The sequence below is a fragment of the Musa acuminata genome, chromosome BXJ2-8, assembly GCF_036884655.1.
Source record: "Musa acuminata AAA Group cultivar baxijiao chromosome BXJ2-8, Cavendish_Baxijiao_AAA, whole genome shotgun sequence".
Classification (NCBI taxonomy): Eukaryota; Viridiplantae; Streptophyta; class Magnoliopsida; order Zingiberales; family Musaceae; genus Musa; species Musa acuminata.
Window position 1 is genome coordinate 9,899,690 of NC_088345.1, and position 11,714 is coordinate 9,911,403.

Consider the following 11,714-nt stretch of genomic DNA (forward strand, 5'->3'; position numbering starts at 1 on the left):
AACTTCGATTAGTCAAATCTTAATTTAACTAGCTCATTTCTTTTTATCCACCTAGTTCAAATATTATATCGTATAATTAAGAAGCGATGAGCCTGAATCAAATTCATTAGAGTTAATATATAAAAAAGATAAGGCTAATTAAATCCAAAAGGTTAAACTTCTATATATATATATGACTTGAGCTTGTTAATCCTTAGCAATATATGATTATCATCTCAGTTAATTTATCTTAAAAAACAGTATGTTGTCTTTTTGACCAAAGGAAATCTTATGATTTCAGCTTAATATATACATAGTTCAAAGGAAGGCCAAGTGGTTCTCGGATGAGTCTAATCACAGTGGACCTCTACCTTAGCTGTAGCATTGAAGAAGATGCTGAGTTTATAAAGGATCTCTTCCTAAGCCTTGAATGTTTGGCCATTCAGTCAAATCTCCAATAGCGTAAAGACATTCAAAGGAAAGAAGGAAGAAGAGAACTATAGAAGAAAAAACAAGAGAAGACAAATATATGGATGGAGACATTCGGATTGCATTTAATAGAATGATTCATTCGTATGATAATATCTCCAACTATACAAGAATTTATAGGATGTCGTCCTCATATATCATGTTATCATCCTTCAAGCCAAGCTTACATGCACAAGCATCTAGCCATTACTGTTCTGTAAAGATTACACACAGCTGGTCTTGTTTGTCCTTGAGTTTGAGGGAGAAGAGAGAGGGAGGTTTAGTGATATGCAATGGTGTCAACGTGAGAAAAGCCTCATGATCATCATCAACTGTTCTCTGTTCATTAGGCTCGTTTCTAATCCAAAACATGAGCTCTGTGCACTCTTGCCGATCTATTTTACACTGGTCTACAATCCGAGTCACATATTAGATCTGCGAGATGCATCTCCCATGGCAGGCGATGGGTCTCCTTGCCAACTTCAGTTCCTCTTTCCACATACTGCCGATGTCGTCGGCTATCCTCACTGCATCCGAGGAAACGCCAGAGAGGCCTCTCCTCGTGAAACCGACAGTGTAGAGTCCACACTGTCCTTTCCACCCGTTTGGGAATGGCGTCTTGGGAAACCCATCTTTGGAGAAGAAATCACATCCCTGCAAACCCAAACAAAGAAATGTAGGTCAATCTCCCGTTCTTCTTCTCAAGCCGACATCGAGGTGTGTCGTCATGTTCGTGCACTCACTGTCGAATTGAAAGAGAAGAGAATCTTTGCTAGTACCTGAAGCCACTGAGGGACGTTGCTGCGGTATCCCGTCGCCAAGATGACGGAGTCAATGTGGAGGATTCGGCCGTCGACAAGCTCGACTTTTCCCGGGGAGAACCTCTTGATTCCGGGGACCACTTTGATGTCACCGGATCTTATCTTACCGAGAGCTCCTACGTCCAGAACAGGGGTCCTCCCCTCTGTGTTCTTGAGCTCCACAGGACCGGTTGAAGGCCTCCTCAGGCCGTACTTCTCTACGTTGCCCAGCACAAGCCGCGCCAACACCAGCAAAGTCTTGTCCACTAGCCACAGCGGCAGCCAATTCATCAGGAGAGCGGCCAACTCGAATGTCGATTTCCCGAGAACCTCCCGCGGCAGAACATGAACCTGTAATCACGTTTCATGAACAAGCTCGATCCACGCTAGGATATGTTTGGGGTCGTACGACAATGGCCACTTACCGAATCGCGGACCACCATAGCCGGGAAGGCACCGTAGTCGCAGAGATCGAGGCAGATCTCCATGCCGGAGTTGCCACAGCCGACCACCAACGCGCGCTTCCCGCGGTATGCCTTGCCAGACTTGTAGTCGCAGACATGCATCACGTCGCCGCCGAACTCCCCCAGGCCCACCAGCTCGGGGACTACCTTCTCTGCATTCTCGCCGGTCGCCACCACCAGCCACCTGCTAATGTACTCTACCTCGTGGCTCCGGCTTGCTGCCGCGGTGCCGGACCCTACAGTCCTCACCAGCCACAATCCGTACGTTTCATCGAACCTCGCCGACTGCACGGACTGGTTGAACCGCGGGCGGATCTGGAAGTGCTGAGCGTACGACTCCAAGTAATCTATGAACTGCTTCTTGGTAGGATACTCGGGTAAATCATCGGGGAAGGGGAACTTGGGAAGCTGGCAGAACTGCTTGGGGAGGTGGAGCTTCAAGCGGTCGTAGGTACGCTTTTGCCAGAGGGAGGCAATGCAGTCGGACCGCTCGAGGACGACGAAGGGCACGCCGTGCTCCTTCAGGCACGCTGCGACGGCTAAGCCGGACGGGCCAGCTCCGACGATGATCGGACCGTTCACCCACACACATCTTGGGGGAAGGCACTGTACTCGATCGGTCATGCCGGCCATTCTTGGCTGTTTACAGGAAACAGGACAGAGCTGGAGAAGGTTTGGAAGTTGTGATTGGAATAGTCGTCGGAGTACCAATGGGATTTCGGATAGCGAAGGTGATAGTGAGTGGGAATTAGAAGAGAATGAGGCAATGGAGACGTGCTGAAGTGGGGAAGGGTGGGATGATGGGGAGGGGTTTAAATAGGGGAGGTTCTCAAATGATGACCCTGCAGCATGCTGATCTCTTCAATATCTAAGACGAGGTTCCCAGCAAGATGCAAGTTTTCTTTCTTCTATTCTGTTCATGAGAATCGAATGAAGTGATTTATCGGTGTACAGAAATGGTGGGATCGACCCCCCTTTTTTTTTTCTTTTTTAATGTTTATCCACTGCACAGCACCACACTCGAGTCTTGACGGAGGATCCATTTCGAGCACTCATTGGGAAGCAGTAGCTGTCTGATCCATCATTAGTGAGATCGATAGGGGTTATCGTTGTGATTTCATGCTGCATTAATGTCGATCGACAGCGTTCTTCGCCTGATCCGCAGTGTTCCTCCCGAGAGCCACAAATACACTTTTCATGCCTTGCTTGTTGGCCAAAATTGCTTCTTGGCGTCGTTTAGTCAAGCGGTGGTCGAGATCATTATTATTGCCCGATAGCGAGGATAATGGTACAGCTTTGTCCCTCATCGTCGTCGTCGTCGTCGTCATCATCTCGACGCGAATGGCTCTGATGCAATGATCTGCTACAGTATACGCTTCCTCTCCCGGGCGGTCAACGCCCGAGCCATATCAATTAGATCCGCGGATGCGGTGTGGATCCCACTGGGGAAATCTGACGGCGGACGGGACCCACACGGCCTCATTGGTCATCCGCCCTGGATGTAGTCGGCGCTTCCTCACCACCCACAATATTAACTCCGGTTGGATGCACAATTATCCACAATTTTCTTCGAAGAAAATAAAAGAAAAACTCTATTCCAAAGTTAATTTAAGCGGTGGCCGATTCACAAAGCAATTTGGATCGCTCGCGTAGTGCCTGCCAGCTTTGGTTGGGAATGATGGAGTAGGAATTCTTTCATTAATGGTGAAGGCATGTGCACGAAACCTCGAGGTTTCGTGAGCAGCTCTTCTTTTCAGGCATGTCATGAGGAGACGAAGAACTCGCCGCCCTTAACTAAGTTCTCACTCCATCTGCCTCGAAATGAGCATGAGAATATTGGTCACCACCACCGTTCGTCGATGTGCATTAGTTCTGCGCTAGACAAATGGAGGAAGAGCGCCATGGCCACGTATCTTAATGCCTTTGTTTAAGCGTTTATCAGCTCACCAAAGCTCGATGACACAACTTTCCGGCAAAACATAAGCACGCGACTCGTTTTTGTGGCTTCCTAGGAATGTGATGTATGCTTGTAGCAAGGACGGCATACAAGATTTAGCATCCATTCTCGATCATCGCAATGTAGTAGCAAAAATAGTTTCTCCCTCTTCAAAAGAGGCCTAGTAGTAGAACAAAGGATATTACAATGGTGCTGAGATATAGTTCTTGATCGTCGTTGATGATTAGAGAGGACCCGTGCACAAGATCTCTGTGAGAGGTTAGGTTATGCTAACTCATCGAGAACATTTTCTGATCGATTCTAAATGGATTAGTTGCTCCCACACGAAGTTTGATGGGTCCATGTGATTATAAATAATCCAATATAAATGATGATCGAGTTAAATTAGATGGCCACTAATCATGCTCGATAAAGTTAACGTACTTCGTCTTCTTAATATATAGATCGAGATGATAAAAGATTATAGTGACATACTGACATATGAATGAGGATGACTTCATGGCTTACGCTCTACTGAGTTCCCTTTCTTGCGGTGCTTTCGATTAGTCTAAAACCAGTTTCCAAAGTGCACCATCACATGGTAAGTGAGTATATGATACTGATACGCTTAAGAGTAAAGCACATTGGAAAGCTGCTTGCACCGGTTTCTACAAGGCTTCGTGGGGTTTCACCAGAGCTTCCTCTTCCTCTCGTGGAGCATCTTGCTCCACGCATGAGGAGGACAGATGTTTAGGGCAGCAGTCCTCCATTGTAATGTGTGCCCTCATGTTTCGAGGGCATGGTGTTGATGCTACGTTGCACTGTCTTGGAATAGTTGCATGGATTTGGGGAATGACACGTAAAAGGATTTGATTCACCTATCCTGTGACATGATTCCCTAGGAAACCAAATGTAATGTGCTTGGAGGTTTGTGCTAAGCTGGTAGTGTGGTATCAAAATCTCATACTTCGTGATTGGGTTTGTGCTAAGCTAATAGTTTAGTCTTTGTTTTCAAACGGATCCTATTATTTTGGACTTCATTGTTGCTCATTCCGGTACATTTAATTAGATGATCAAAGAATACCCCTCATCTCTTTGAGATTCCCAATCATGATTGTTATTTTGGTGATCGAGTCTTTACTACATCTGAAATGTGCTATGAGGCGCGATCCATATTTCAAATATAAATTGATGTTTAATAAGATTTAAAATAAAATTATTTGACTTGGATGCTACATTATAAATACTTAAATATTGATATTATCTTAGGATAATATTAGTATTTTAGTATTTACATAATGTTAATGAATTTTTTTTTATTTTCAAGGTACCCTATGATATTCTCTAAATCACAAGATTGCCAATATATAATAACCCTAACCCTTGTTTTCTCTTGCTCTCATAAGGCTGTCACTTACTTCATTGGTTGCTTACTTTGTCGGGTAGCTTGCTCCATACCACTACTAATCTCAAGAATAATAGCAACTCTAGTACCTAATTTTTAACATATTTTTTTTATATGTCTTTTGATTTATTCCCTATAAAATAATTTTATTCGGTCATTGACTTGAGCATCATAATGATCACGATGAAAAATCCTCTCAATCTTGATTTTTATATAGATCGATCATCAAACAAGCATCCGAATATCCCTTAGCCATCGGGCAAACATTCTTACACCAAATCTGATTGATCTAGATTTTACTCACATCTATCACACCATGCAGGAAAACATGCCTGTACTGGTCACATCTACTGTCGATATGTTATCGAATTGAATGATGTATGCCTCATTCTACTATCCGGATGGATGAGGATGGGGATCCAAAAACTTTGAGAAACTCAACTCTTTGATTAGGGTTAATGCACTAGCTTCGATCGTCGAATTAATACTTCAGATTCAAGATTTCTAATACATTCGCCATGATTCAATTAATGAAGAACCCAATCAAGTCCCAATTAATTCCTCAAGACCATGAAGTCTATGCATCCACACAACGGTGCTCGTTTTGGGCCTTTTAGGGTTTTAGCACTTCGTACAATGTGGCGATCTAAGTCACGATTTTGGTAGATCATATATTCAGTAACATACGTTTTCTGAGGCCCAAACAATCAAAATGTTTCTTTGAAATTTATATAAACCATATTATATATAACATTATTATAAAAATTATGTATTAAAATTATATTTTCCTATAAACACCTGAAATTCCCAAGAAAAACTTTAAGTTGCATTATTCCTAAAATATCTTCATAAAATTAATACTTTATATAAAAAATAAGATATTAAATCTTACCAAATTAGATTTATGTCGTTTGGATCATTTCTAGAGTCGATGATGTACTCGTGGTGGGATAATCCAACTCAGAAACCACGCTGTGGTCCAACGCAGGCACGCGCTCTCGGCCCCGCGTCACGTGGACTCACTCGCCATCCCTGATCCGCTGTTTGGTGGTCGTTCAGAAAAAACGACTTTTTGCGTCGACTATTAGTGGCATAAGATGGGTCCCGATGAGGACAGAGCGTTTGCCTCCAGCAGTTGGATGCGGCGCGTGGAGAGGGGTGCAGCAGAGCCCGTCTCCGCGGGCCATACTCCCTCCACCCCACGTGGACTCCGCGTCGCGGCGTACTCGACGGGTCCCGCCCATCTCGGATCCTACCCACGTAGCTTCGTAGCGTGTGACCCACTGCCTCGGCCAACACCGTGATCGACGCTTGTGGTTGCACGTGTTCGACGCAATTGCATGCAAACTTTGTCCGGCGTTCAGCGCACTTAGCGGACGAATGGGAAGTCCAGATTTCGTGGGACCACCGCGCGAAACCATCGGTGATCGATGGATTTCAGCGGGCTATGCATGTAGCTTGCTGTTCCACCGGGTCGGCGCTTTTAAAAGGAGCTTAAAATGGTTTCAAATCTGTAGATCCGAATGCTTATCCCCTAAAACATTTGGTCAAATACTCGATCATCAACTTGGGTAGTTAGCCGATACCACATCCGATGGTGGAAGGTGAACTGTCGTGTGCCGTTTCGAGAACGCTGCACCACCAAGCGGACGCAAGGAGGACGAAAGCCCATACTTATCTCACTGCTACTATGAGTGTCATCACTTGCTCTGGATTGCTTGCACTCATTGTGCTGTTTTCAAAGCATTCCTTACTGTCAATCTCACTGCTACTGCGAGTGACCTCATTTACAATGGATTACTTGGACGCTTCGGGCTTACTGGTGTGCTGCTGTTCTTGAAGCATTCCTCACATACTGCTGGTTTTTGTTTCGGAACAATGGAATGCGACGAACCCGATTTGGCTCCAGTTATGATCTATCCGTTTAATGAACAGCTTCGATCTATCCACCCCTTCTGTCGATTAGGTTCCTGTCAAAAATGATTAGTTCTTATCCGCAAGCTTACCATGTTTCCTCCGGACGTGTACCATTAGAATTGTCATCTTGCCGAATCGCCCTGGAAATTTGCAGTCGACGACAAGATTAGACCGGGGGGGAGGAAGACAGTAGTACATGTGAGGTGGATGCAACGAACGAGCGCGAAGAATGGGCAGTATTGACCGTATGAGTGGATGCAGTCTCCGTCACCAGTCACAAAAGAATCTTACTAACAACTTTTCACTGTTCTACCGCTTTGGTGCATCTTTGTCTTTTATACGGCCACGTCGACTAGAGTGGTGTGGGTCCCGAATAGAGGCCAATCGACGTGCGCCTACGTCAGGGCGGTCAAACCACCGACGGGTGTCGAGAGTACTGCCGGGACTTTATTGTCGAAAGGCGACCGAAGACTCCGCTGGCTGGATGCGCTGACGGGACCCACTCCCCAACGCCGCCGACGTGAAACCTGTGTACGAGCGCGGGTTAGATGCTCCTCTCGTCCAACGGTGTGCGAACTAAGAAATCCACGTGGCAATCTGCCGCTCGCGGGCGACGCGGGCCCGCCGCGACAGATGCCTAACGTGGCATGTGCACAGTCGATCTGGGACTCCGAGGTTGAGTACGCTGCTCCGGGGATGCAGCTGATCTGCGCTTCCTCCTTTTAAACCGTAGTACCCACTCGGATGGCACGTGCACTTCGATAGCCCGAGCAGTTCGTCCCGCCTGGCTCAACCTGCAGGTGGTAGCCCCGTCTCATAGCAGCCTTTCCTTCGAACCAACTGTAACCGATCGTGGTCGTTCCACGTGTTCGTCTATGTATATCATGCAAGTCGGAGGTCCATTTATGCATTCTCGAAAGGCGAACTGTGTTACTACATTCGGAATAATGCAATACACCGAAACCCCCCAAACGGAGGCAGTTGTGTGACTCACCCGGCTCTTGACCCCACCACATCCTCGATTTTCGTTGGCCATTTTTATGTACGGCATCCCGTAGTATCCACCCCATCTGCTATGTCGTCATCGCAAGAACCATAAACCTGGAGAGGTTTTAAAGCCCTAACCCCTAGGGCTCATCCGCACAGAAGCAGTAGCTATGGCTCAGGCCTCCCTTCGCGTCAGTCGCTCGCTCCACTCTCCGCACACCGAGAGTACTCCTCCTCAGAAACCCCTCGTTTCTCCCTCTAGGAGGGACCTCCTCATCTCTCCTTCGAAGGTCCCAGTCCTTGAAGGGTTGACTCAGAAGAGAAGAATGTCACAATTGCTTCCTCCTCTAGAGAAGCCCAGAGGTCCACCGCTATCTCATCCACTAGTTAGCAGTGCCCCTCCACTGAACCCTGTACAGAAAGTGCTAGCTTCCATTCTCGACGCCGTGGAGAGCGGTATCGTTGCAGGGTTGGAGGGTAAACGTCCTCTCCCTCGCTCTGTCGACCCAGCCGTGCAGATCTCTGGCAACTTCACGCCCGTTCCTGAGTCGCCGCCGGTCCACGGGCTGGAAGTCACCGGTCGCATTCCGCCAGTGCTGTTCGGCGTTTACGTGCGCAATGGTGCCAACCCGATGTTTCCACCAGCTGGCGGGCACCACCTCTTTGACGGCGACGGCATGATCCATGCCGTCTCGCTCTCTGGCCCTGCAGATGCTTCCTATTCTTGCCGGTACACCCGCACGAGCCGCCTCTTGCAGGAGGCAGCTCTCGGCCGGACCCTGTTCCCCAAGGCTATCGGCGAGCTTCACGGTCACTCGGGAATCGCTCGACTTGCTTTATTCTACCTTCGAACCGCGGCCGGGATCGTAAATCCCGCGAATGGCACGGGCGTGGCGAATGCCGGACTTGTGTACTTCGGCGGCCGTCTTTTGGCCATGTCAGAAGATGACCTCCCGTACCACGTGCGCGTCACCGCCGACGGAGATCTCGAGACGGTGGGACGGCATAGCTTCGCTGGGCAGCAGGTTACTTCGATGATAGCGCATCCGAAGATCGATCCGGTGAGCGGCGAGCTGTTCGCGCTGAGCTATGACGTGATCTGCAAGCCCTACTTGAAGTACTTTTACGTGCACCCGATGACAGGGAAGAAGTCAGGCGACGTCGCCATCACCCTCCGCCGGCCCACCATGATCCACGACTTTGCCATCACCGAGAACTACGCCATCATCCCCGACCAACAAGTGGTCTTCGAGCTCTCAAGGATGTTGCATGGCGGCTCGCCCGTGCGGTGCGACCGCAGCAAGACCCCCCGGTTCGGGGTGCTGCCTAGGTACGACGCCGACGAATCCAGGATCCGATGGATCGACGTGCCCGGCTGCTTCTGCTTCCACCTGTGGAACGCGTGGGAGGAGACGTGCCGCGAAGGGAAGGGGCGGACGGTGGTGATCATCGGGTCGTGCATGTCACCGCCCGATGCCATATTCTCCGATGTGGAGGACGCGGCGGCGCCCATCCGGACGGTGCTATCGGAGATCCGGCTCGACTTGGAGACGGAGGAATCGAGCCGGAGGGAGATTGCACCCGGGCTGAACCTGGAGGCAGGTCAGATTAACCGGGCTCGTCTCGGCAGGAAGACTCGGTTTGCGTATCTGGCGATCGCGGAGCCGTGGCCCAGGTGCGGCGGGGTGGCGAAGGTGGACCTGGAAACCGGGGAGGTCAGGCGGTTTGACTACGGGGATGACCGGTTCGGTGGCGAGCCGATGTTTGTTCCCCTCCGCGCCGACGGAGGCGGGGAGGAAGACGAGGGGTTCGTGGTGGAATTCGTGCACGATGAGAGTCGAGGCATGTCGCAGCTTCTGATCGTGAACGGGCGGAGCATGGACTTGGAGGCGACGGTGAGGTTACCGTCGAGGGTACCGTATGGATTCCACGGCACGTTCGTAAGGTCCGATGATCTCCGTCGGCAACAGCAGTAGTGTTCCGTTCGTCCCTCAGTTTTGAGATTTGCTCTTCGGTCGGGCGATGGTGATCGACCGGACTACACGTACTCTTCTCTGCAACCTTCTCGTTTCTGTTCCTCGCCGCATGTACACATCTGTCATCTAGTAGATCGTTGCCTTTACACATACACACCTGCCATCAAGTAGAAAGTTTCGATTGAAGAACATCAATTTTCCTCACAAAAAATACGTTGACTGGATATATATATATATATATATATATATATATATATATATATATATATATATATATATATAATTCTGACATAAAATTACATGATAATAATATAATTATAATTTTATACTTATAAAAGTGTTAGTGTAAACAACTTTAAGCCGTGGTCTCGAGGCCGACGTGGCTTGGTTCGGGTCCGAATGTCGGGGATCTTGCTCGGAGTCCCTCGGGGGTTGCCGATGCGACCGTGCGGATCGGATCACGTCGAGGCTCGTTGGGACGCCCCGCGTGGAAAGGTCCTCTCCTCGGCATTGATGGGGAAGTAGCTCCGTCTTTGTACCTGCACACAGGTCAAGTCAAAGCTTGGCCCGACCCCTCCGATGATCCAGTTAGATGATGTGAAGAGGCCTTTTTTTTGTGTGTCTTTTTCCCTCCCCTCTCGTTTAGAACACGAGGGTATTTATAAGGGAGTTTAGTGTTACCTGATGCGCCTGCCCGCAAGGAGCAGGATTGTACCTCTGATGGCGTCTGACATCGCTATTGGCGTGGCGTGAGGGATCGAGTCTTAGCGGTCATTAATGGGCCTCGGCCTGCGTTCTGGTTCGTTTGACCAGGTTCTGTCGAGTTGATCGAGGTGTGAGGCGTCGTTTGGGACAGTTGACGTCAGCCCGAGTCTTGTCGCCATTTGTTACCCTCATCAAAAAGTAATATAACAGATTATGGCACCAACTACAACTTGGCAAAACATATGTATCCACTTCTTCCCGACAAAGGAATCATCGAAGAAAGAACTAAAAGGTTACACAAGACGATCAAATGTGGTGTGTGCCAATTATATAAGTTGGAGGTCGCATCCCTTTCAGCTCCCATGGTGAATCTATGAGAATATCCGAAGACAATGACACGCCACCAACTAATAATGCTGCTCTCCGTACGAATTGTAGTTTGTTATATGTAGCATGATGAAGCACACTTTCTCTAATACCATGCAGCGAGCAACATATAGATATGTTTTTCTGCCCAGTGATCTCAGAAAGAAATATTAGCATAAAATCTGTAATCATGCTATTTATAATGCAGAAAAATTTTTATGTTAAGATTGAAATCAAATAAATTGGATCTAACAATATTACGATACGTACCTTTCTTATTGTTCAGTAGAATAAACTTATCTGATCTATAAGAGCTTCATCTTCAGATATGAAATATCAATCTGCAAGAATCTGCAAGGAAAACTAGATCCTTCTCCTCTCTTATCTTTTTATAGGACCACCTAGATTGATGGATTAGGGGATTAGAGGAGAGGGAGATTTAGAGAAAAACCTTAATCTCTCAATTGCTAAGATGCTACTCAGATGCACTCTCGAAGTCCTGTCTATTTATAGGTGAGAGCAGAGGGTCTAGGATAAGTTATTAGGAGAGTTCCTCCCATCAAGGTTATCTCCTAAGGAATCCTAATTTAATATGGACTTCTTTTCTATTGGTCAATAACCAGAATCCAATCATATTTATAATATATCTTACCTAATTAAATAGGACCACATAATCTAACATTCTCTCACTTAGCCCAATAATTGATAAGA

At 47.6% G+C, this 11,714-nt stretch overlaps 2 protein-coding genes across 2 annotated transcripts; one reads left to right on the top strand and one right to left on the bottom strand.

Annotated features, from left to right (window-relative positions):
* Positions 1 to 772: 772 nt before the first annotated feature.
* LOC135618280 (probable indole-3-pyruvate monooxygenase YUCCA5) lies at positions 773 to 2,522 on the bottom strand. Its single transcript, XM_065119159.1, has 3 exons — positions 1,673 to 2,522; positions 1,227 to 1,598; positions 773 to 1,101 (listed from the first exon to the last, which is right to left on the bottom strand). Exons 1-3 carry the CDS (start codon positions 2,342 to 2,344, stop codon positions 877 to 879), a joined length of 1,269 nt encoding a protein of 422 aa, XP_064975231.1. The 5' UTR covers positions 2,345 to 2,522; the 3' UTR covers positions 773 to 876.
* Positions 2,523 to 8,130: 5,608 nt separating this feature from the next.
* On the top strand, positions 8,131 to 10,065 carry LOC135618190 (9-cis-epoxycarotenoid dioxygenase NCED3, chloroplastic-like). Its single transcript, XM_065119050.1, has one exon. The coding sequence runs from the start codon at positions 8,283 to 8,285 to the stop codon at positions 9,930 to 9,932; it is 1,650 nt and encodes a 549-aa protein (XP_064975122.1). The 5' UTR covers positions 8,131 to 8,282; the 3' UTR covers positions 9,933 to 10,065.
* The last annotated feature ends 1,649 nt before the right edge of the window (positions 10,066 to 11,714 follow it).